This window comes from Saccoglossus kowalevskii, chromosome 15 (genome assembly GCF_978046115.1).
Source record: "Saccoglossus kowalevskii chromosome 15, keSacKowa6.1, whole genome shotgun sequence".
NCBI lineage: Eukaryota > Metazoa > Hemichordata > Enteropneusta > Harrimaniidae > Saccoglossus > Saccoglossus kowalevskii.
Window position 1 is genome coordinate 30430783 of NC_140655.1, and position 27560 is coordinate 30458342.

The following is a 27560-nucleotide window of genomic DNA, read 5'->3' on the forward strand; positions in this document are numbered from 1 at the left end:
ACCTAGCATATGTTCAGAGCATCTATGTACCAAGTTTCATCAAAATCCAATGAGTGGTTCTTTAGATATCAGTAGAACAGTCATAGAACAGCTAAAAATTAGCTAATTATCATGCAAATTAGGTAATTAACGAGCATGGATTTTTACCAAAACCTAATCAAATCTGCGCATTGGCCCAGATCATCTATGCACCAAGTTTCATCAAAAACCGATGTATGGTTCTTGAGATAGCAGTAGAACAGTCGGACACACATACACACATACACATACACACACACAGACACACTAACTGCAAAGACTCCCATTATGTGCTTCGCACATGGGAGTCAAAAATGAAAAAAACATATAAAATTGTCTGTAAGAACACAAAATAAATGTTGTTGTCATCACAACCAAAACTTTGATAATATATTTTCAGAATGTTGTATTTTTTAATCACACATACATGGGATTAAAGATGACTTATTTTTTCAGTAGATCATTACCAAATTTAGCATAAATGTAAGTCATCACAAAAAAACGCATTTTAATAAATTAAATTTTCAGTTTGTTATTGTGGGGTCCATAGAAGTTTTATTTCATCTTGTTAATAATTTTATGATAAACAACAATTAAATATAAGTTTTTAGGCAAAACATTGTACACATTATTCTCAGAAACAAATTTAGTTTCGAGCGACTTCAGTCAAATAATAATCACTTGCCAAACGATAAAAAGTCATACAAAGTAATTTTCATTTTCATAAAACATAGAATTAATTAACACCAAACCACTCAAAGGGCGAGACATAACTATAGATTAAGTATCAACTCAAAAAAATGGATGAAGACACAATATGATGTGAGTAAACAGTTCTCAAACTTACCGCGTTTATCTACACGTACTTGTCAGATGCGGCCATTTTTGTCGACCGCGGTGCATCATGGACAGACACGCGCCACCACCTGCTTGGCTGACGGCTGGTTCCCGCCTCAAGTGTCATGGCGTACCAAGCCACAACTGCCATTCGCAAAGGACGCCGGGAACCAGCGAAGTTTTGAGGTAGTCCAAAACGAGTTTTACGACAAGTCGGCGCTTTGCGACAATATGAGTCGGCAAGTTCCGGACAGAAAACCGATCTGTGAAGACTCGTCGTAGGAGATTTTTTTTTTTTTTTTTTTTTTGAGAACAGGCGAAAACTAATGCGCGCGCGGATGTCATCCATAAAATTAAATCGGTGTAGCCTAAACAGCGCGATACATTCCAGTCTCACGAAATCGACTATTGTGTTGCAAAGGTGTGCTATTTATATCAACTGTAAGGCTATTTTTAGACGTCGTGGCTGAAGCTGTTGGTGTATTTGTGTCGGCGTATTTGTGCTCAGTTGCGCAAATAGAACGCTACTTTCCTGCGCGGGTACCAACTACTAGTATTTTAGGAACACGCGGAGCTATTTTTAGCGCACGATTGATACTTTGTGACAAAAGATCCAGGTCGTGACCAAGACAACCAGCTGGCTGCCATGATTTTCTACGTATTGCCGTTGTGAATGGAAATGTCGGTTTTCTACACAGAAACAACTAATAAATCCCGAGCTGAAGGTACCATGATCTATAATGAGCATACCAGGTGATGCTTTACATGTTTGGGCATTCCAGTACGCACAATGAAACGAGCTGCGTAACGCCGACACTTTCTGTGACTTTATTTCAGATTTTTTCATTTCATTTTCACATAATTCTACAAAACGTTGCTGGAAAATAACTCGTAATCTGCAGAAGTTGTCACTCGTTATTACCGACCGGAAGAAACACACGAGACAGAGTGCGTGTGTGTGGCACTGGCAATTGCTTATTCTCATGATCACCTTGAAACGTCTTCTTTTGCATTTCCACGATCGCCAGATCACGCATACCGGTGAGAATATACAACAAGCTGTTACTGCAGCAACAAAGTAAGTGGAATTTTATTATATGCAGTGTCAAGAATTTATCCGTTTTAAGTTTCTCGGTCGACCCCTTTCTTTTGTTTTGCTTTGACACGTTGAATAAACCAACTCCTGGACGTGACCGACCCGAAGAATGTTCATCGCACCTTTAACCAATATTTGTCGTGACCATAGTGGTAGCGCGGATTTAATGTTTAGCGTTATTCGTGTTTCAGTGACAAAATCTTAACCAGGGCGCATTAAATTAACTGTGTGTTCGTCCTGGCAAGTATTGATCAAGTCTGAGCACCCCAACCCGGCGTTTGTCATTTAAAACCCAGTGAATATGTAACATTTACCATAGAACACATTATCTAACATCACGAAACCGTGAACTTAAAACCCACTGAATATGCCTGAAATAATAAATCAGTGAAATTTAAACCAAGTGAAAATTAGTCATTTTACTGTATATAACTTGTTTTTGTTGAACGTCCACATTTAGTAACTCGAACTTTAATTAAAGTTGACCGAACATCGACTTACGGGCTACATAGATTTGTTGTTTTGTTTAACGTTCAAATTTAATGCATCGAATTTTCATTAACTGTCAACTGGAGTTCGAGTTACTCATTAAATTCGAATCACAAACGCATTTACCGCATCGTTGCAATTTAGGAAATACTGTCGTGTTTGTTGCGAAAACGCATATTTCAGTGACTTGAACACTATGATTTTTGGAGAGAAAAAATCGTCTCACCGCCCCACTTGTTTAGCTCTGTTGTCACCATAGATGACAGAACGGAGCTGTTTATATATTTTCAACTCATTGGATGTACCTTTATCCGTTTGTCCATTTCGTGACGATATCATTAATTCTTCATGTTTGGCGAATATTTTTGTCATTTTATTTTATTCTTCTTGAAAACTCAATGCTGAATTGCTTTGATACTTGTTATGAAGGTACCCTTGGTAAATCTCTATCGGATTTGTTTATTTCGAGACGATATACTCACATTTCCAGTTTTGTAGCGAATATTTGTGTCATTTTTGGTAAAAAAAAATGCTATGATACTTGAATATTGTGGGAACACTAATAGTTAATACCTTACAGTACAAAACATTATCAACTTTATTTTGAGGAAAACAAATTTGTTTTTGTTTTGTCTCGATATTTTCAATGTACTATATTCTGCGGTATTTTTTGTCTATTTTTGGTAACAATGCTTTTTTTCGACTTCTTGAAAACTACCAGCTCAATTACTTTGATACTTGATATGGTTTTCAACAAGATATAAATTACTATACAATGGCTGTGATATGACGAGAACCTTGTGAGAACAGTAACTATGACAACTATTTCATTGTATAGAACATTATTAACTAAATGTTTTGAGGTAACATTCTACAAAGACGTATCGTAGCTATTCCTACCAAGGGGTCACTTGTCATTTCTGGTAAAAAAATGATATTATCGACTTCTTCTTGAAAACTACCAGCCTGACTGCTTCGATATGTTATATGAGGTACCTTGGGTGGATTTCTATCAGAGATGTGTTCATTTTGTGACGATATCATTTTTTTTTATTTTTCACAAATATTTTTGTCATTTTTATACAAAATCATATTTTCAACTTTTTCTTGAAAACCCAGATTTTTGAAATACAAGAAACTAATAAGTACCCCGTAATTCACAATATATATATATATATATATATATATATATATATATATATATTAGCCTATGTCACCTGCCAAGAATTTGAAATATGGCATATCTCTGCCATAGGAGACTGTGGTAAAAGCATTATATTACTGTAGAAATGGCCACTATCCACTAAAATACAACAACCATTTTCTCGAAAATTAAATAGACCTAAATTCTCAGTGGCTGCAGATCTTGCTGAAGATTGGTGTAAACGAGTATACAGGTTTATTTTTGAAAAGTGCAAATAATTGACTTGCTATACAAAAGTTAATAGTATTTCAATTCTGGAAATATTGTTTATCAATCTGTAAATCCGTAATCTATTTCAGCACGTGTCGCTATAGTAACAAATATCGGCTTTCAATCGTCTGTGTATTATCCTAGAGCAAACTACCGAATCTGCCATATATTCACAAATAAACCAGTATCCCCACACATTGTATCATTATATCATTCTTTATTTTTAAAAAAATGTTGTAATTGAAAGAGTCGTGTGTTACTTTCCCCTAGAGTCTCGTATACTAACTTTGTAATCAACGTCAATTGGTATCGCGTTTATTCAACACAATCTCCGTAATAATACCGCAAATTGGATTCGTGTTTTGGTTTGGGGATTTCTGTAACATTATTATTACATGTGACCACATTGTAAATAATTTACACAGTAAAAATGATATATTCTGTCGCACAATTGTTGTCACACGTGTCATTTGTTGCAGCTAGAAAAAACAAGCAGCCTATCGGCTGAGATAGCTCCGCTGTTAGCAATGCACATTTCAATTAAAGAACTGAAGACATCATTAGAAAATGAACAATATGTATAGTATCAAAGAAATCGGACTTACAGTTTTTAACAAGAAGTCGAAAATATCACTTTCTACCAAAAATGACAAAAATATTCACCAAAATTAGAGAATTGAAGATATCATCACGAAATGAACAAATCTGAGAAAGGTCTACATGTAGTATCTAAATATGTAATATCAAAGCAATTGAACTTTTGGTTTTTAAGAAGAAGTCGAAAATATCACTTTTTACCAAAAATGACAAAAATATTCACCAAAATTATAGAATCGAAGATATCATCACAAAATGAACAAATCTGAGAAAGGTCTACATGTAGTATCTATATATGTAATATCAAAGCAATCGGACTTGTGGTTTTTAACAAGAAGTCGAAAATATCACTTTTTACCAAAAATGATAAAAATATTCACCAAAATTAGAGAATTAAAGATATCATTACAAAATGAACAAATCTGAGAGAGGTCCACATGTAGTACCTATATATGTAATATCAAAGCAATTGCACTTGCGGTTTTTAACAAGAAGTCGAAAATATCACTTTTTACCAAAAATGAAAAAAATATTCATCAAAATTAGAGAACTGAAGATATCAACATGAAATGAACAAACCTAAGAGAGGTCTACCCAAGGTACATATACACTAAGTATCAACGCATTCAGGCTTGTAGTTTTCAAGAAGAAGTCGAAAAAGTAAAACATTGACACGGACAACGGACGACGACGACGGACGACGACGGACAATCAGTCATATGATAAGCTCCGCTCGACAAAGTCGACATCGGAGCTAAAAAGACGTCTGTAGCGGCGGGAAAATTAAACAACGCTTTACGTTCTTATCAATTAGAAAAACCACGAATAGTTTTCAACATGGAAACTGTCCTATCTAGAGCAAACTGTACCCAGCGATTCAGAATAACTAATGTCAAATGCTAGTGTAACAGTAATATGTAAATCAACTGATAAATGTATTGTGCAATGTCAGGTCACTTGTACTGTTGACGTTTTAACACTATAGCTTGTTGATGTTTACCGCGCAGGAGGTAAAAAAAAACAAAAAACAGAAATTGTCGTCCCTGGCAGCCGCCGTCTTCGTGAAAGTATGTTCAGCACCGTTTAAAACACTTTCTGATATTGTTCAAAATATGAGAATTCCAATATCTAAAGAACCGCCATTAACATATTTTCACCGAACGTACGGTTACTATGGAGATACGGTGACTGTTATACTGTTGCACGACATACCGTCACTAAAAACCGACGTCGACATACCCCAACTATAAATTTAATTTAAAAAACAATTGTTAAAAAAACACCAAAGGCTTTCGAAGTTTTAGACCGAGGAAAAAAATGCCAGTGTTTCCAGTAACTTGCAAACATTAAGTAGGCAGGCAAGTTTAGTTTTTTCTATAAACTACCTTTTAACAGTTTATTACTGTCGCAATTATGTATTTAATAAATATTTAAGATTATATAAAAGTAGCCACTAATTGCAGTTTCGCAAATACAATTTTTTTTCTTTGTTTATGGTCTTAACGTGTCTATTAATATTGCTTTGACTGGCAGTCGCCACTACTGAAAATGGGATTTGCGTTGTTGTAAAGCGAACGACCACACAGCCAATCACAGTTGTCTACTTAAATACACTGCTTACAAACGTGTACGTCATTTTCACTAGAGGGCTAGAGGGCGCAACTTATTGAAAAGGTGTGTTGTCAAAATGCTAGTAAATGTCGACTTCTCTAATTATACAAAAAAGCGATCAAAACAGATACAATTTTAAAAAACATTTTGCCTGAATTTTTTGTCGAATTGATCTAGAGATAAAGAAGATTTATATATTTTAAAAGGTTGCAGAGTGGAGTATTTGGGTCCAGCGTCTGATCTCAAAGCAACGGAAACGTTCGATTTACTTTGACCTGACGTACACATGTTCCTTAATCTAGTATTACAGTATTCCACATGCGTTGTAATTGTTATTTGGCGGGATTATATTTGTTGAGACATTGTATATTCTTATCAGGCTGGAAATTAAAAAAAGGCTGCCATTATTTTACTTATAGTTCAGAGCGTACACCTGTTCAACTCCAAACACTAGCCCACCGGAAACGGGTGTTTTAATTCAACACCGTTCACCTTTGCCATCGAGATTTTATAAGACACTCGCCAAAATAAACAGTGTAACAGCCTGGTTTTTAAATTTTGCGTTTTTTCCGATTAACTGTTATAAAAAAAAAAATTGTTCGATCAAAAATTATTTTTGGAAAATCAGAGGGACCAAATATTCTTATCTCTAGTGAGTAAAAACGACAACAATTAAACTTTCATAAACAGCGCCATCATCGGCAACAATCTTGAAAACCTATTTAGTAAAAGAATGGTAATCAGTTGAGGATGGGCTTCGAATTTCTTTGATATATTGTTTTTGCGCATTGAGTGGTTTTATCTTGTCAAGTCTTCTATATATTTATCACGACGAGAGCTCTTATGTAAAAAAAAAACGTATATATACTGCAGCTGAGCATCTAAAGCGCCATAGTTGCACAGCACGTGTTCGAAATTGGTACTAACAATATATTTTACACGCATTATACACGTTGCATGGGAACACATCAAATAGGGCGCATCTTTAGAGCTTTACATATTTTTTGAACTTCGATTTGATGATCTTGGCTACTTTAAATTTACGTGTTTCTCCTCGTATAGTGCCTGGGTCCCTGCCTAAATAGACCAGGCGTGCCTGAGACCCAAACACCAGCGTAATGGTGCATTTCGCTGACTGGTTTAAACACTTTTCGGGAAATATACAGCTATTTGTGATTTGAAACTAGAACAACTCGAGCAAAGATGTGTTTTTGGTTCAAACACGTACATGTGGTGTTATTAGTTCCCGTTCGGACGGTAGTCCAAAACGCGAAGTAGTGTTTTTGGTTGGTTGGTTGTGTGCGTGCGTGCGTGCGTGCGTGCGTGCGTGCGTGCGTGCGTGCGTGCGTGCGTGCGTGTGTGTTTGGATTGCTATATGTTGCGAGGACAAAAATACAGATATATAGCTACTTCCGAGGACATACACACCTTCCGAGGACCTTTTTCATAGTCCTCGGAAAACATAATTTATATTAATAGTTAATTCGATTATTAATACGTTTTGCGTAGCTTAGGTTTAGTATCGGGGGAAGGTATGGTTCACGTTATATTAATATTAATATAATTGTACCATACCTTACCCCGATACTAAACCTAAGCTTCGCAAACATTTCTATGTTCAGTCACCGGATATTCAACTCTTGTTTAATTAAACTTAATTAAAATGCAATTCTCCATTGTATTGCATTGTAATTGAGTTTAATTAAACTCCAATTAAAACGCAACCCTATATAGGAACGCGTTTTAATCGAGTTCATATCGCAACTATATTAAAAGTTAATTCAACTATATTAAAAGTTAATCCAATGAAGTCCTCGGAACATATTGCAATACAAGTATGTGTGTGTGTGTGCGTGCGCGGTCATATTTCAGACATGCTTTGATGGATTCTCTCCAAATTTGGTACACATACATGTCATGAAGGTATACATATGCACATGAATTTGTTTTGTGATTAGGCCACACCGACTTAATTTTATGGATGACATCCGCGCGCGCATTAGTTTTCGTCTGTTCTCAAAAAAAAAAAAAAAAAAAAATCACCGACGACGAGTCTCCACAGATTGGTTTTCTGTCCAGAACTTGCCGACTCATATTGTCGCAAAGCGCCGGCTTGTCGTAAAACTCGTTTTGGACTTCCTCAAAACGTGCCAATTTTGTCGTAAATGATCTTCTGCACATACGTATTGCGTTGCCGGAAATTCCAACATGGCGACCACGCCACCAAAATACGTGAGCATAAAAGTTCAGAGGAAAAACGGAGGGGATTGTTGTAAACTGGTACGCAATTGACGTCGGCCAGGGAAATGTGACGTTTACACAGCTATACGGGAGATTGGTAGCGGCAAGCGAGTTTCGCCCAGACAACTTTAAGGATATATTGTCCAGAGTAGCTGTCCCGCGTTTCTTCTGCAATGATGAGAGAAATGGGAGAGGAGCGGAGGTGTATGGTGGCCTAAAAGTTGGTCAGGCGACAAGTCAGTTCGGTTGCTTTGTCTGCATTGAAGCCGACAAAACTGCAAAGAAAGCAGAGGAAGCTCCTCGGCCGAAGTCCGCTTTTGAGATGAAGAAAAGTTTCTTCTTATTTTTGTTTTTCATTTTCTGATTTGGATAATTTGCTTGCACACACAGTCAGTAATATTTTGATCAGATGACAAATTTTCATCAAGATACATGTACATAATTTTCCGCATCCAAATTTTTGTTGGTGTTTTTTTTTCAATATCGAGCCTCTTATAATTTGTTATAGTTTTTATTTATTTCTTGTTGTTTTTATGATAATTACGTAATTTTTATACCAGCTCCGTAGTCCGTAGTGGTTTTAGCAGCAGTATTATTTATTTTTTTTTGCAGGTTTTTTTTTTGCAGGTTTTTTTTTTTTTTTTTTTTTTTTTTCGCCCTCTCGCATCAGATTTGGGGTCTCCAGAGGATGTCATCCATAAAATTAAATCAGTGTGGCCTTAGATAATTTTTGACCGTTTGGCAGCTTTTTTAGACCCCAAAATGTGCAAAAAATTGTGGATAAGATAGTCACACATTTAATATATTGACGTTCATTACACGACAAACCACGAATGTGCATTCGAACCCTGACTAAAACAGATTGTATTAGATGTGTATTCTAATGTCTGCCGTTCACGTGCATAGGCGGCGATTAAATAACCATACATCTGTCAAACACGGTGTGAAACCATCAAAATTCCCTGCAAAAGACGAAAAATGAGTTGTTAAACAAGATAGTCAAGATTCGTTGTGCATTCAATATATTAACATTAGATATGAACACGTATCGAATATAATTTATACCCGGGCCGGATCGACCAAACTGTTTTGGGGCTGGAACGTCCAAACCAGGGCCGGAACGTCTTTTTTTTACCAGGGCCGCAACAAACCAGGGCCGGATCGTCCTGATACCCTAATGGACAATGCATCTTCGCACCGCCCTGCGCATGCAGTCCCCGGGATGCAGTCACGGTTGTTTTGTATTCGATTGTCACAATAGCGACCATGCATTGGAAAATGACTGTTTTTGGACGTATTCAAGATAATCGTTCTGGTTTGATTATTACAATAAAAAAATCATTGATCCAACAGTATCACGTGATTACAATTTTGAGTGGCATTACGAGAGAAAACTGAATAACTTCATTCAAAATGCCCTGTCTGAGGAGGTACGTCCGCCATCGGTAGTGTAGAATGTCATTTGTAAACGAAATATTGCCTCGTGACAACATGGAATAGTCATTTAAACCGTAAAATAGAAGTTTATGTCGATTGATCCTAGTCTTTTTATTGTGTAGACGCTAACAGTTAATTTTTGCTATCCACCTCCAAAATGACCGAGTCGGGCGATCGTCGGTCCGTGTTATGGTCTACCCCCCCCCCCCCGGATACAGTCCGTGTACGCAGGACTAAAATATAAGGTGATATATTTGTAAGCAACGATATATGAAATTTCGGGAATTGTATCGTTGCGAATCTACGAAGGTAATTTGTTTGATGCCTGTAGCTGATGGTCGCACCGTCTATGTATTTAGTGCAATTGTATTTGATCACTGGCGCTCTCGTTTGTATCTTTTTTACCAGTTATTGTTTACAAAAATAATAATTTTGTGTAACTCGGTGTTTATCTAGCTGCAATTTTTAAATGACGTGAACTAGCTACGTTAATACCGTGACGATCTTTATAATTTGCGATCAAACTGCCATCTTTCAATATACAGTAGGCCACCTTGTCACAGCGCCATCTACGTCCAAGGTCACTTGTTTGAATCCATTTGTTTAAATGTGCATTTGAGAGAACTGAATTATTGTTGCAAGGTTTTGGTGGATTTATGTGAACTGTATATTGTTTGTAAAAAAAAATTGTATTTTTTTCACAGGATCTGGATTTGAAAGACAATTTTGATGGCTTATATCATGCAACAATACCACATAGTTCTGCAATATACACAAATCTATTACAGAAGATTTGCTGACAATTAAAAATCTTCATTTATGACACGTTTATTTTATTATAAAAAATATAAATATAGAACTATGTATTTAAACTTTGAATTTCATTGTACACCAAATGAAGGTTTGTAAAAAAAACACTAACAACTTTTTTTCCCGTGTGAATTTATGCAACTTTATTGTACAGTAATGAGAATGATTCTGTTGCTAAGTGATGATATATAAAGCAGTGCTGGTCCGTCCAACTTCAAACTGTGAAATAACGGGTCAAGATAAATTAGTGATTGCAGGTTATGCTCATTAAGGTTCACTTAAATATTCAGGTATCACCTCTGGAGTCTTGTAACCTTGGTATTTTCAATGATTATGAATACTGCTAATATGTCAGTACTGCTAGCAGTATGACTATTGATAACATACTAGATATGAGACATATTGTATTTAAAATTTATCTTAACAAGTCATTCCAGTATGTATTTACAGGTTGCTTGCTGATTTAAATAGCTGCATATCATTCTGGGTGCCTTTCTGAAGTTGACTTTGACTTTGACCTTGTCACTGCGTTTCAGACATTAGACACTGCATTGAAAAATGTTTTGAAAGTACTCATACTTGATCAGTGCACTGTAAATCATTTTCTTTTGTTTATTCGTTTATTATTTGTCATACTCAGAATGTACACTGTTTTGGTATTTCACCATGTAAATATATTTCTTGAATATTGTCAAGACCAAGTTTGGTACATGAGGATTTATTTGTACAGTTTGAACGGGAACTGTGTCATTTTCAATGACTTGTTTATAGTATACCTCGCCTTTTTGTGATTAAAAAGTAACATGATATTAAGACAACAGGTGCCGGAATAATCCACCACCGAGTGAGTCAACGTGGGTGTAAAGGTTATTACAATTCAAAAACAAGTCTTGTTTTTATATTGAAAACAATCGTGATGCATATGTATTAATAACATGTACGACACATCATATATCTTTCTTATGTTCCCGAGCGAGCTCTAAGAAATAACGTCTATTTTAAATCGGGCATTCCTGTATTAATATAAGTAAATTCTCTTTTTTACTACATGTGTTCACACGCGATTTTTATCATGATGATTTGAGTATTGTTTTACCGATACCATCTTTACTTTGAAAAAAAATAATAGTTCAATTTATTTTACAAGTAGTTTTATCTAGTTTATATTAAAAAGTCCCCCGTTTGAATGTTGTCCGAAAACGGAGACGTGTACTTATAAACAAGTATCTCAGACATTCCGGTAACATTCAACACTTAATTACACAAAAATGCACAAATAAACTGGTCAGTCATACTAGATAATGAAAACGTGAACCTATTGTAACAGCTATCATACAACCAGCAATAACTGTAACACCACTGTACTGATGTAATTTATTATGATACTAACCCCATCTACTTCAATTGACACATTGAATTAGGTCACTGTTTTTTTCTTCAATTGCACGAAATTGTCCCTTTCATATACTATTTTTCTCTTCGGTGTCTGGTGCTTAGTTCATAAGAGATTTTTTTTTTAAATTGCCAGCGGAGACTGTGCCATTTTCAATAACTTGTTGCCTGTTGAAACAGTTAAAGCGGGGGAGTCATCACCTGCGGCGCATGCGGTAGGCGGCCATGACGTGTCGTTGTTTACAAACAAGCGTCTACCCATGGACCTTTGCGTTTAAGCGTACGTTGTTATCGTCGCTTGGGACTCAATTCTCGCGCGTGGACTGGTGACGACCCCTTCGCTTTAAGGTCATGGGTAAACTTGTGTTGCATGTTGTATCGTCAACATGTTGTTGCAGCTTGCTGGCCAGTTTATCATGACCTTTACAAACAAAATAATATAATAAAATTAAATAACGTAGTGGGAATTAGTGGAGTGGAATGGAGTTAAAGGACAGAGGGTGTTGTGTCACACATGAGCGATATTGGTGTTTCTTTCACCAAACAGGACAAGTATTAGGTATGCCTAACAGATTTAGAAACGATGGCCACGTAGGTGGCCCAGTGGAAGGTCAAAGTAATAAAGAAATATCCATGCCGTTTTTCCGGCGGTAAGAAACGTTTCGTCATGTTCACGACAAATCATAATAATATTGTATTTGTAACAATGGATGTATTCAAAGCGCTATAGTTTTAACAGGACGTAAAATTAAACAAGTGAAAAATATTCAATTATATGATTTTCATAACATTTTGTTCAAAGAAGTATACCAGTTGAGTTTACTGCATTTAGTAACGCGAAACCCAACGTTTAAAATAGTTATATATTTGTTGGCTCGATCGAGAAAGAAAACTAACCGTGATCACAAACACTTTTTGTTTAGTCCAATGAGACAAATTCGTTGATATTGCGATTCTTATTACCTCTGCTTGTTATTTTAGTTGCTCCAACTGATAAAGAATCCACGTGGTCACATGTATCGCTAGATACAATGACAGATGCCGTACACCACGTTAAAATGAGACACTTGAGACCACGGAGACAGAGGGGAGACGAAGAGAAGATGCAGAAGCAAGCATCAAGGAGAAGTAAAGAAATCGATCGATTTCTCAAAACTAGCGGCAAGACATTCTGGGATTTTCAGAAAAGGTGTATGAAACTGTTACTTTTAGGTAGGAAATCGCGTTACACACACTACTTTCTGGCGAAGCGATTGCGTATCGATTGGTTTTATTTTTTATTATTTGTGTTCTATAGTACACATTTGATTACAACGTTATTACCACAGAAGACAATGTTTCCGATCGATGAAATAATTTTATAATTATGAGAGTTCACTACCGATCATAATAATACACATATATATGAAATGTATTGTGTACAATCGATTCATAATTAATATAAAATTATGATTAATATAAAATTAATATTTATTTAACATCAGGATTCGTATGAATTTATCATACCAAGTCACCCAGCACAATTTGAAGAGATTGTTTAAATAAATTTCAACATAGAAACTAGTGCAAACATGCAAATTATGATCATTTTCCACGATGTTTCGGACTCGAAAAAATGCTCGGTGACCCCCCCCCCCCTCCCACCATTTGTGTGGAAGGTAGAGATGGATTACTGACAGTATACAAGATTCATGTATTCTATTAGGTGCTGGTGAATCTGGAAAGAGTACAATCATGAAGCAGATGAAGATTCTACACGAAGACGGATTTAGCGACGAGTAAGTACAATAATTTGGATTGTTCCCGATACACTGCTGGTTTACTGGTTCGCACATTGTCTGGCTATTGATTAAGTCAGTCTGTTGCGCCATTCAGGTAACACATGTGATGCCCTTATAGCAATATATAATGCACACGTATATAGACATATATTCATTATATAACGTATATAAGTGGTAGTAGGTACTCGTAGTTTTTGATAATTTATATTGATGAAGGACCATTGCCCAAAGCGTCTGGTTATATTTTGAGGATATTACGAGAATACCGCAAAGTATGCAAGAAGGCAGTAGGGTGAACGTATCAACCGACGTGTTACCGTACCGACTGAGTACATACTTTGTGGTATTATCGTGGTGATCTTATTATATACATATTTTCCTTGCTTGTAGTAATAATTAAATGAGATAACAGTCTGAAATGGCGACGCCAAACGCTTCGCGCTGTGGTGTGCGCACATTTACATTCAGTGACGGGATTCTAATTCCTTCATGCGCCGTTGTGTCGTGAACAAAAAAAAAGTGTTCATAACGCACATAAGTAGCGACCGAAGTGGCTCAGTTTTAAAATCCGTTTTCATTTTTAAATCAATTTTCATTTTCAAACTTTTTTTTTCATTTTTAAATCAATTTTCAAATTCATTTTCGTTTTAAAATGCATTCTCGAATTCATAATCCTTTTAAAATTCATTTCGTTTTTAATTTCATTTCAATCTTTCAAATTCGTTTTCATAATGCAAATTCATTTTCGCTTCAAATCCATTCATTCACATGGTCTGTCGGCCAATCCTTGCTGATAGTCGTTGTTCTTCTGGGTATAACTTGGACTCAGTAGGTACCACTTTACATCGATGTAGCGCGCGGACAGCTAGTTCTATGGTAAGTGCTGAGTTTGTATTTATTCATTTCTGTTCAATGTGCGGGCTTTCGTTTTCTAAAGCCGCATATAATCCGTTTGTGACAGGATAAATCACTCGTTTCGTCACGTCACCGTTTACAGCGAGTTTTTAACTAAAATTCTTACTGGACTCGGTTAGATTTGTGTGGTTTGATTAAACCCGGTGTGCAAACAATAAATTCAAATAATTGTCAAAATTATACAGTCATGCTTGGTCAGAGTTATTTTTTGTGACCGTGAGCAATGATTGCGTTCTAAAGTTTTTTTTTTTTTAAAAAGAATGTTAAAAATAAAGTGTTGACTCTTGACTTCAGGAGGATTGTTGAGGATATACAGTGTTGTTGCCGGAAATTGTTGGCAACATTGTGACATAACAATAGCACCAAAATTTACATAGTAGTTGGATAAATTTGGAACACTGTCCTCCGTTAGCAAAAGTATCATTTTTTTTTTCTTGAACGGTAAAACTTTCATGCTCAAAGGGGTCTGGGAACACTGCTATAGCAGAATACATGCACGGTTTTACCAGTTAGTAACAGTTTTCTTACTATTCAAATGTTATCTATGTAAGTAACATATTTTTTCTTTATATAGATTGTATCGGTACTCCTGACCATGTAAGTCAGTCTGGAAATATACAAGATACAAGATGATATAGAATTGTGTAATACATCTAAAATCTCAAATAATACATGGTCGGCATGAAAAGTGTTGATGTATAGGGGATCTCCAATAAGTAATTGTGTGATGTCGCATTAATTTATCAAGTCTTGTAATTTGACTAGGAACAAGTGCAAACTAGTACACGAGTGTAATGAGTACATGTATAGGTAACACGACTGGACAGAGTTATAACCTTAGTTCCCCCCCCCATACGCAATTCACGCCTTAGGGGACTGACTACGAAGCTTTATCAACACCAATGTAGTGTTACACCCTGTTCTGTGAATGCCATGGTGCAACCACTCAAAATGAGTTTTATGATTAGAATATAATCAGAAAAAAATATTAAAACAAATTAGCCAAATGCATTCTATTAATTCACTGTTATAAACAGTAGCAACCTAAACTTTTAGTTGCTAAATTCAGTAGTTATATGCATAGATCTATACTGCGTCTCACAAATACTCGCCAAGTGGACAGTTAGGAAGAACTCGGCAGATACTTATTTGATATATTCATCAAGAGACAAATGATCAAATATTACAATCATATAATGAATACTAATAATTTAAAGAATCTACAGTTTTAAGCAAGAAAATTAACAGTGGATCGAAACGCACATGCTAATATCCACCAATCAGGAACACAGACAAAATAATTACAGAAACTCAATAATAAAAACAATAATAGACAAACAAATTGAAGCGTCTTTTGATTTTTTTTTCAAAACAATATTCAGACTAAAAAAAATACCTGATTGATATCGGGATCATTGAAGAAATCTAAGACTAAACCCACTTTGTAATGACATGCAAAAATACAAACGGCAATGACAATGTTTATGTATAAGAGACCGGCTTCTAGACTGAACAGAATGAGCCCAGGCTATAACAAAAAAATAAGATTAATTTAAATGATCTGCCTTGTTGTGTCAAAAATTTCTGTTATATTTAAATTTTTATTAAATTTTTTATTTTATACGTCTTCTTAAATTTAAGTTATTAACCTAATTGGTTAATTGAAAATGTACAAAAAAAACAAAACAAATATTTTAGTTTCGTATTACAATATTATATTAATGGTGTACTTTCAATCAACAATCCTAAATTCAGTGATTATATTTCAATGATATGTCCAGTTGAACTTGATATTAAGGAGATTGCTGAATATACTTTTCTGCTTCATACTGTCATAAATGTTATGTTAAACTCTCCTACCTATGTGCTATATATTTGTTCAATTAATTCGCTATGCCAGAGCTTGTAGTACATATGCGTATTTTTGTTTAATACATTGTTTTCATTCGTCAAAACTATTAAACGAACTTGTAGTTGAATACAATAACACTGTTACAATATGATCTCAGATGGCATCAATGTCACTTGTCTGATGTAGATACATGTATAGTTTACAATGTATCAAACACACATTACATTTTAGAACATAGGGTATCTAAGTATCTAGCAAGTCCTCGTTTTGAAACCAGGCTGTTCATGTATTCTCGGGTTCAACACCCAGGTGGTACGTGGACAGATGCCAAATATTAGCACACAAAGGTCACAGATGTTAAACACACTGTTTTAATTGTATTCCATATATTGTACCTTTTTTCATGAAGATGGAAACGTGATTGTCCTAAAAATACCTAACTTCGGACACATAAGAGGAATACCGACATTATAGGGGGGACTTATCCAAGTACTACCGGGTACTACCGTAGACACTTGAAGTTGGTATCTATAGGTTTGGTCGTCGGCCGATACGCAGGAACAAACACTGTTTACAAACTGCGCATTCCATGTTATGGATCCGATGTCATAATCCAAAAATAGAACCACATATAATATCACTTAACCTTTTCGTAACACCTGACATCACTCGTTGTATACCATGGAGTTCATATATATATATAAACATATCTAAGTTGATTTGACTGTGTTGTGTAGTGTACTTGTATACAGTTGTTTTGTTCTTGTGATTTGTTTTAATTGCCATGTGCGTTGTTTGTTCAGACTTGTAAATTTCTCTGTACATCTTTTGTATACACTTCTACGGCTGTGTGTGTGTGTGTGTGTGTGTGTGTGTGTGTGTGTGTAAATTCAGCATTGATTCCATGTATAACATTTGTCTCATCGTCATATATAGCATCTAGTCAACCTTCTTAGCCAATAGTAATCTACAAGGACGATTACGTGCCCATTACCGTGTTATCTATTACGATAACAATACAACATTGAAATGACCAAAATAGACATTATTAGATAATATACTGATCTAATTACATTCTTTGTATTTCAGGGAGCGTCAAGCCATAGTCGACGTTATTAGGCGAAATTTACATGATGCTATTATGGTACGGCTTTTAAATTAATTTATCCATTTTATTCGTTCAATAATTACTTATATGTTACTATATTATCACGTTATTGGCTGTGCTAACTGTGCTACATATAAGCTATACTTCAAGTGCATCTGGTAAGAGACAATAGACAATTGACTATACATATACACTTCAACTAAGCATATGCAAAGGCAGGCATTAAAAACATAGCACTGCTAGTTGAATGTTTCAAACACCCATAAAATTAAGATTTTTTAATTGACTATAGTTGAAGAAACGTTTTAATGTCTTTGAAAACAATATTTTTGAATAGTTTGTCTTCTCGCTGCCTTAATGCGTGTAATATTAAAATACGTGTAGTACATTAACATGCGCCCAATACTTATATTGCAGACTATTACGATGGCCATGAGCACGTTGACGCCCTCTATCGAGCTGTCCAATTCTGACAACCAGTGCAAAGTAAAGTACATCCAAGATGAGATGAGAATAAACGAACGGAACTACGATTTCCCCCAGGTATGTAAAAATCAAATACACAGTCACACTATTTTATTCCCAACTCAAACTCTAATTACAATAGACCATTTTCCGTACACTGCGAGAATCACGCGTTATGCGTGAAATCGAACGTAAAAACAGGACAAACAAAGGTCATAGCGTCGTAGTGGCGTCAAACATCGCGTGGGTTTCGACAAACGCGAAGTATTTTGGGGGACATTTCCATGCTTAATAATGTGCTGTCCACATTTGATGATAGGCAATTTTGATTAAGTAAGGGTATTCGAAAGCAATATTCCTCTGTCGAAGATCGGCCGGTCGATGTGAGTTACGAAATAAAGAAATTCTAGTTCAAAATCAAATCGTTCGATTTTTGCGGCAGACGTTCGACGCGCGTTTTTCATACATCTCGCGAGATCTCGCAATTGTACGGAAAATCCCCTATTGCAAGGCGTTTGCTGAGTTGTGAGTTCGAATCTCGTATATCATGTTTATATGGTCGAATATGTGCCTGTAATTTCGATTACTTCCATCGTAATCGTAATCGAGTAGGTCGCTTTGACCATGATTATACTGGGCTGTATTTATTATTTACTATGGCATGACGGGGGGGGGGGGGAGCGGGCCTGCTCACATTGGCCAGGCGCATTCGCCGAGTTGCGGGTTTGAATCTCTCATATGTTCGTATATGTGCTTGTATAATTTCGATTAGCTTTCAAAACGTGGAATGATCGACCACGGCGTAGCAGTAATTAATTCACTTTTGTTGACAAACACCATTATCCTTTGGTGCGCCCTCTTCTGTGACGTTTAAATAGACAATTCGTTTTGGTTATTTAGTCATTTTGGATATAGCAAAAAAACAGCAACTTTTTTTTTATAAAGGAGCAGATCAAAACGATATCGCCACAGAAGTAGTGTGTCGCCAGTGGGCGTATTTAATAGAAACTGTGTATGAACCTTATAATTCTAATTATCAGTAACAACTAATTCTTCTTTCATTTTATAATATATCATGAATATTAGCGTTTCTACTAACTGTATTCATCTGTTAAAAGCTAATAATGTTATCGACTGTCGCGTGCATATTTGTGCTCGCTCTATATATCTACGCCTTAGTAGCCTGCACCAAGATCATTAATAATCGTCCGACTTAAACTCGACCTGAACATGACACTCACATTGGGGCGACCGAGTAGTAACACATGGGTTTGCCTGAATCAGCCAAAGTAATACAATAGATTGACAATTCTTTTGTCAACAGATATTTTTTGAACACGTACAGTGTCTTTGGGACGACGATGGTGTCCGACAGTGTTATGAACGATCAAACGAATACCAACTAATAGACTCGGCTAAATAGTAAGTAATTTACAACGAAATCAATACTATTTTTGTAGCATGTTTTCTATATTTTGTTGATGCTTATTTTGAACCAAACATACATGCATTCAATATATTGCTTACAGTTTCTGTATTTGGCCTCTGAACCCGGTGGACAGTCAGGGTGTAGGCTGGTATTGTCAGCAAATTTGTTACACAATACACACCCATACGTAGTATCCGGTAAACTATATGGTTGCTCCCAATCATCAAATATTCGGAGAAGTGGTAACCTAATCAATAGATCATTTTGAGCATATTTGTATCATTGTAATTTACCAGTATGATGCGACTATTAGTGGTTGTGACTGTTACTGATGTCGCTATGGTAAACCACACTCAAATTAAGAGACTTTCGCATTGCAGCATTGGAGGTTGTCTTAACTTTAGTTATTTATTTCTCTGTGTGTCAGTTTCCTCGATAGGGCTGACAAAATTGGTAAAGAAGATTTTGTGCCGTCAGATCAAGTGAGTTACAGATTATATAGTTAATATATGCGTCTCGTATCCTCCCATCAGATTGCATAAAGTTTGTAAAAATGTGATTCGATTCTGTCATAGTTTTTTTTTCTGATTTACGTTCTAGATCGAATAGTCTAAAGGTGTTATGCTATCCACGATTAATTGTAACAATAGACATAATCATGACTGGTCGTGGGCACCAAGAAGTGTTAAAGCACCATAAACGTACAGCATGCGTTCAAAACAATGTATTCATTATATACGTCGCTACAACTGTGTTGCTTAAACACATTGGTGATCTTGTTTGATCAATCGATTGCGCAAACCACGTTTAAAACTGAAAGAAGACGAATAGATCACGCGCTGCAACATTCCTGCGTGCGTAGCGCTACCGGTCTGCTCTCGTCGCGTCGCGGTTTGAATCAATCAGTGCCGATATAGGTCAAAACACTTTGTTATATCATATCCTGAACCACCCATCGATATTATATATTCTACTTATATAAAGAGACTTTTTCTACTACTAAACTACTTCCATCCTGCGGAATGTGTGCATTTTTTTCATAAGACCAGATCAAGGAAAAAAATCCGCCGGTTTGTCTGTCTTTAAGAGTGACACAGAGTGTCTATACCAATGTACTCCTCTTTGTCGCAAGATAACATGTGATTATAAAGAGTTGTGGTCGTCGTCAAGCGCACATTCAAATTTCTTGTAAACAGACAATTTAGTTTACACTCGTTGTGTACGTCGATGGAACATATGTCCAACACGACGATGATACAAACACGCAATTTACACCCAATTTGCTGCTTCCGAGTTCCAATGAAATTCACGAATTTTAAGGGCAAATGTCTGCTTTTAAAAGGATCTTGTTACAATCTCTTCAGCTGCCAACTGTTGTTGTTTTTTGTATAGCACTAGTATATAGAAATATTTTGTGCAAGTATACCATCTGTATTCTGATCAGACTTGGGAATATCAGTTGTTTTTACCGCTGGACCCAGCCATTGCACCGATTGTTTTTGTTTATGTCATTTTCATACTAGACATGCATACATAAATTAATAATCATTGCCATTTTTCAGGATATTTTACGAAGTCGTTCTATTACGACAGGGATATTTCAGACAAGATTCTCCGTCAAAGGTGTTCATTTTCAGTAAGTTGAACATGTGGCATACTGTCTTGGTCGTGGCTTAATTTCAGTAACTCTTGGTCTACCGCCTCTATGGAGAATAGTAAAATGTTGTTGTTGTTTTTTCATATGCATATCAGTAACACCTGCAGTTCTTTTTGTCATGATTGTTGGTAACAACTATGTGAAAAATAATATTAAAAAGCTGCATATGTACATTGATCGATATATGTAGATCCATCTGATTACAATTTGATATAGCCTGCACATAAACACGTGTTCGTGTATTAAAAGTAAACGGTGGCTTTACCTACATAACATTTTAATCAGATTGTTTATACTCCTACTCTATGATGGTTACCGAATCTGATCACAAACGTGGGTGTTACACCGGAACACCTCAACAACAGTGCAATCAACTTTACTCGTGCGACCCCCTCCAAGCCTTCGTTTATGAGACACCCGAGGCGTCTAACCATCCATACATATTAGAATCTGTTGTGACACACTGATATATCAGCAGGAAAAATAATTACTCTACTTAATATTTATAAATCAGGATGCCAATTAACAATATTTGCAATAATTAAGTTCTCAATAACCTTAGTCATGGGCAAAGTCTACAGCCAAAGTACGTTACTCACATCCATCTCTCCAAATAAATCACGCGCTGCTGATAGCAACGGTTTGTTAACCGTTTTCTAAATATGTATATTCTTTCGTTTTCAGTATGTTCGACGTTGGGGGACAAAGAGATCAGCGAATGAAGTGGATTCAACTTTTCAACGGTGAGGGCAATGTTAAAAAGTCTGTTAGTTTTTTCCCAGTTATAATAAATCTTTCTAAAATGCGTCCTCTCTATAAAAGAAACGCAAATACTATGGTTGTGTATTGTTTCACCATTTAAATTACTTCAACTATCTCTAAACTACGTTACCTATTGATTGTGACTGCAATGAAAAGCAGCTCTAAGGTCTTTTCACCCGCATCATAGAAATGTTCTGCAGCTAGAGGGCGCGATTTACTGGATAGATGCATTCTGCACTATCATTCTGCATTCATGCTTATCCTCGGGCAAACATCCGGGTTTTTTCACCGCCTGGCAACCATCACGGTGAAAACACTGAAATGCTGAAAACTCTCAAAAAACTGTACCTCGGGATGGTTGCTGAGACTCCCTTGAACAGTGTAACAAGATTACCCCCTACAATTGCAACGTATATAAATTTGGTTGCTGAGGATTACTTCAAGGTTGAGTTTCTGCTATTTCCTCGACTTTAGCAATTTTCTCCGGCTCTTCGACTGGCGTTCCACAGCAGCGCGCGCAGAGCCCATAGAAATACGTGGTACAGTGGTGCGCGTCTTAGCAACGTAGAACATTCTATGACGTAGCCCCGCCCAAGGATATTTGTATACTTGCTAGATTACGTTATTTTACTATGTTTTGTTCAGACACGACAGCAATTATATTTGTTGCGGCTTGCAGTGGATATGACCTTGTGCTTCGTGAAGACCCTACTCGCAATCGATTAATGGAAGCACTCGATTTGTTCAGACGTGTTTGGAATAATAGGTATTTTGAATAGATTTTTTTTAAATATACGACTTTTATGGCAAACTATTCGTTTAATGCAATTTATGCAAATACATTCTCTCGGCTTCAGTCTCTGGTTGGTTGGTCATGTTGGTAAACCTTTGATACTTTGTTTCACAAAATTAATTCAAATAGACTTTGTAAGCGTATAATAACCGCCACTATGATGGAGGGTTTCGTGATCAAGATATGGCGTTCCCCCATTTTTCAAAAACGCGTGACGTCGTGTATGCGATGTACTACTGACTTGTTTCATCGTAGCAAGCGTGACGTCATGTATGCGATGTACTACTGACTTATTTCATCGTAGTAGGCGTGACGTCATGTATGCGATGTACTACTGACTTATTTCATCGTAGTAGGCGTGACGTCATGTATGCGATGTACTACTGACTTATTCCATCCTAGTAAGTGTGACATCATGTATGCGATGTACTGTGCTACTGGCTTATTTAATCTTAGTACGCGTGACGTCATGTATGCAATATGCTACTGACTTATTCCATCGTAGTCGCCCGTACTCAATAAGGAGGTGCAAATAGTGACCCAGCCAGTTAGCTCGAATTTGGGAGTACAAGTTGCACCCTACATTGAGAGTACAAACAGGGCTACAAAAAGCTACGAACAGTTGTGTGAAATGTACGTTATCATATACGTAAACGGTCAACTGATGATATAGGTTATGCTCTATAAATATAACTAATTTTCCAATTCATAATTTGGTTATCCAACAATGTGTCGCATATGATAAATACGTTTTAGAAAAACTGCCACAAAAGCCAAAGCTATTCAGATTGAGGTTGATTGTGTAATATATATAGCAAATGCATGCCACATATAGTTAGATTAATATAGAGGGAGCAGAAAAAACAACGTTTTCTGTAAACCAGGAACCCGCCCTTTCCTCAAATAAAATACATCACCCTGCCAAGATGAATGTTAAACTGACATATGTGTATTTCTGTTAAGTGACGGGCATAGCAGCATGTACGCCTTCCTTAAAGTAGTATGGTCGTTGAGAACAGTCTAACATTTGTCAACTTTCGTATAGGTACCTCAAGAGGGTATCGGCGATTCTATTTTTGAACAAATGTGACATTTTGGCTGAAAAGGTAATAACTGGAAGAACCACAATCCGACATTACTTCGCGGATTACACTGATTACTCAATCAGAAAAGAGAGTGGTGAGTGGCTGTTGTTAATTTTATTAGTTTTCATCATAGTTTTTGTAAACTACAATTTTCATTTTATCTTAAAATCAAACTCGATTGAATTAAAAATAAGTTTAAAAATTACAAACAAACAAAAGTTATCGTCTATCACAATTATTTTTCCAGTTTTGTTTCAAAACATTTGATTAGGACCTGTAGGCAATAGCAATTTATGTCTATTATCGATTCAAAATTCTAGAATTGTTTAAAATTACATAGAACTGTACAAAATGTTAGCCAATATTTTGACGGGAAGATATGGTATTCAAAAGTTTAAATTGTCAGTCTATTTACCTGTCATTTGAATTTGTTTTCACAGCAATGTTAACGACAGACGTATTTGATAGGCCAACGTCGTGTTTCTGTCTGCCCAACCGACAATCAGGAACACTGTCCAACTCAGAGAGACGTAAGTTTTGTTTAATAAGCGATACATGTATGTGTAATTGTCATCTACCGAATTGACTGCGTTTTGTGAGCATGCGCACTTCGGACCGAGGCTATGCTACTAATTTCAGCGGCTCGTCGAGTGCCCGTGGTCATTTGCCAGGCAAGAATATTTGCAATATACGTACTCGCTATGAAATAGAACAAACAAAAATATCACGCGATTCTGAAATTTCACTCGATATCTTTGATTTCAGGAAGTTCATCAGACGGTGAAAAAGAGGAGATTTTGAAAGCTAAAACATATATATTAGACAGATTCACGGTATGTAGTGTGTGAAAAAACGTATATTTTAGACAGACTCACAGTATATAAAATATTGTCGCCAAATCTTTCACGAGAACTAATGCTTTGTCATTTACCAGTGATTGCGAGTAGCTATCTTAAAGGGCGGTGGTCGTCGCGCCGCGCCACGTCGTGTTCGATGTGAGAATCATACCAATCGCCTTTTAACTCAAGTTCACACTTTGAGACATGGGATAATGACTCTTTCTCGTCCAAAGTAAACATATTAACGTTAAGACGGCCATATTTTATTCTTGACCGAATGTGTATCGTTAATAATACAGACTGTTTTGTTTTGCCGCCATAGAGAATTACCGAAGAAGACGTCAAGCTAAAGAACATGAAATTTTGCTACCCACACTACACATGTGCAGTGGATACTAAGAACATTGAACGCGTCTTTAACGATTGTCGGAACATCATACAGCGGGAACACTTGAGGAATTATGACCTCCTGTAGTCTGCAGTATGGATTACGTCATCCGTTTTGGATGGTACGTGGCTTCTGATTCGCTGCAATTCATAGAAGTAACGGGTCTGGGTTGATTGAAAATATAAATACGCTTGACACAACAGATGTTATGCGGAAAAGTGTGTACAATGGGTTTTTTTCTCTTCAAAACACGCCCCGAGGATCCAGTAGTTTTGGCATACATTCTACACAATGTATATCTGGCAGTACTCTCAGCTTCTTTGCCGATACGGAAAATACCGTCGGTGGTTTCGTCATTGTGATTTGTTAGATACGACAGATCGTCATTACAAAAAGCATTATATGGGGCCCCTACAGATACGTTACTGAGAGGTAAACTGGACACTCTGCCTGAACTCCCCTTTGATGCCGGTTCTTGCTTACCGGTGAATGTTAATTACAACTTGTCTTATGTTCATACTATTTTTTAACATTAAATATTATTTTCCTAATGTTATCACAAGTCTTCTATAACAGATGGAACATCGCAGATATCGCAATGATCTAAAGTCTCTTTGCCCGTAACCTCAAAGTGCATACATTCAGGATTTGTTGTGACTGGACGCGTCACTATACGTCAATACCACGCATCACGTGACATATCATGTTGTTTGTATGTACTTTCAGTCTTTGTTTACGATGTATTTATTCATAGCGGGAGGCTCGGCACCTGCGCATGCGCGGAAATTGAGTCCCAAGTGATAACAACACACGCTAAAACGCGAGGGCTCATGGGTAAACAATGTAAACGCTATGGCCATCTGACGCATGCGCAGGTGACGACTCCCCCGCTTTAAGTAAACATTGTGGCGAAATTACACCAGGGTGTTGTTGGTAAAACCTAAAACAAGTAATCCCGCGAATTTCCTCGTAATGTCACATGTGAAGGTTTTACTAGCACCACGGAGCTTTTTAGTGGATACAAACATTGGGAGTCGGTGAGTGCACACTGTGTTGTGGGGAGGAGGAACGATATGGTACGAGTAACAGGGATCGAATAAGGTCATTCGTTGTTTCAATAAAATACACTCAACATACAAATTATGAAGTTCTCGAAACAAACAGTTCAATGAATAACACTTGTACAAACAACATACTAGAATTTACTATACATTTTGAGAATTAAATTAATAATTCATGTTTAAACGCTCAGTACTGTCAGAATTTGGAGTGGGATTGGCTAACAACCATGTTTTATGTTGTATGGAACCGGTGTAAAATGCATTACGTCTCGTCACGGTACAGTTAAGAGTCGTCGTAAATGCATGCAATCTCGCTTTAGAGCTGAAGTGTGAAGTAAAATATCGTGTTTTATTTTAATTAATCGTAACAAAGTTGTTTCCTTTATTTGTAATAAGAAACGACAATACTGCTTAAAACGCGGTAGTCGTCACGCTGCGCAAGTGCGAGATATATGGGTCTCATATAAACAAAGATGGCGAATTTGACTGTTGCGCAGATCAACGAGTACGAACTGACACGTTTCCAAGGTTTAATTACGCAATTTTCATGTGATTGTAAGGTATCGAAGGAGTCACCGGCGGTAATCAGTACAAGTCGCGCCCAGGTCAAACCTCATACTTGTGATTTCCATTTGAAGAGCGCATTGGATTGTGGGAAAATCGATGTTTATCAACACAAATGTCGAACATGCGCAGCGCGACGACTACCGCGCTTTAAATATTCCTGACAGATACAACAAACAACAATGAAAACCTCAGAATTTGACCCCAATCCCGACTGTTTATCATCAATCATACTTAAAATCGCGGAAATGAAACCTGGAAATTCGAAAAACAAAATATGAAGCAGCCCTAACACAGAAGACATTACAGTGGACGACAGACATGAACAAGGTAGATAATTCTAAATATCGCTGTCCCAAGGTTGAGTCTAATATACATTTATAATAATAATAAATTATCATAGTTGACATGCATATTTAGAAGTGGTTTTTATTTCACGATAAACCATGCCTAACTGTGTAATAATGTAACATCAAAACAACATTTATTTATATACTCTAAATACTCAGATAACCTCATTGGAATGTGTGAATACGGGTGCAATGTAATTTGTAATATTGCTTGACACTGTATGTTGCTGAACACAATAAATTGAGGTTTATAATTCGCTCGTTCCACGACATAATGAAAAAAATCGTGTGCACTTATTTTTCACATACAATAGCAGTCGACACGCATGAGTGTTTTTTGATTATTGTTCGCGGAACGAATACGATTGTGTATTCTGGGAACAAACAAAATACCTTCATTATATACTCAAATATATTCACTGAACGTCACGCATTGAATTCGCTGATTGCCTCTTTAATACATCACACATCGCTGAATAGGCCAACAATCTCGTATCCAAGAATATCAATATCATGCAATATTATAAAATTATACATGAATAACTCGTTTTATTGAAACTCCTAATAAT

General features: G+C 36.4%; 1 protein-coding gene across 1 annotated transcript; it reads left to right on the forward strand.

Moving 5' to 3' along the window:
- Positions 1-1577: 1577 nt before the first annotated feature.
- On the forward strand, positions 1578-25572 carry LOC102803501 (guanine nucleotide-binding protein G(s) subunit alpha-like). Its single transcript, XM_006819243.3, has 14 exons — positions 1578-1933; positions 12924-13154; positions 13648-13720; positions 17580-17634; positions 18016-18141; positions 19388-19485; positions 19920-19974; positions 21055-21128; positions 21834-21892; positions 22557-22677; positions 23750-23883; positions 24230-24319; positions 24555-24622; positions 24951-25572. The coding sequence occupies exons 2-14, from the start codon at positions 12974-12976 to the stop codon at positions 25101-25103; spliced, it is 1287 nt and encodes a 428-aa protein (XP_006819306.1). The 5' UTR covers positions 1578-1933; positions 12924-12973; the 3' UTR covers positions 25104-25572.
- The last annotated feature ends 1988 nt before the right edge of the window (positions 25573-27560 follow it).

Excerpts from the sequence above, each read along its gene's own strand:
- LOC102803501 (XM_006819243.3), top strand. The coding sequence starts at position 12,974 with ATGACAGATGCCGTACACCACGTTAAAATGAGACACTTGAGACCACGG. Across the intron at positions 18,142-19,387 it reads GGAACTACGATTTCCCCCAG|ATATTTTTTGAACACGTACA; the intron begins GTATGTAAAAAT and ends TTTTGTCAACAG. Across the intron at positions 19,486-19,919 it reads CTAATAGACTCGGCTAAATA|TTTCCTCGATAGGGCTGACA; the intron begins GTAAGTAATTTA and ends TCTGTGTGTCAG.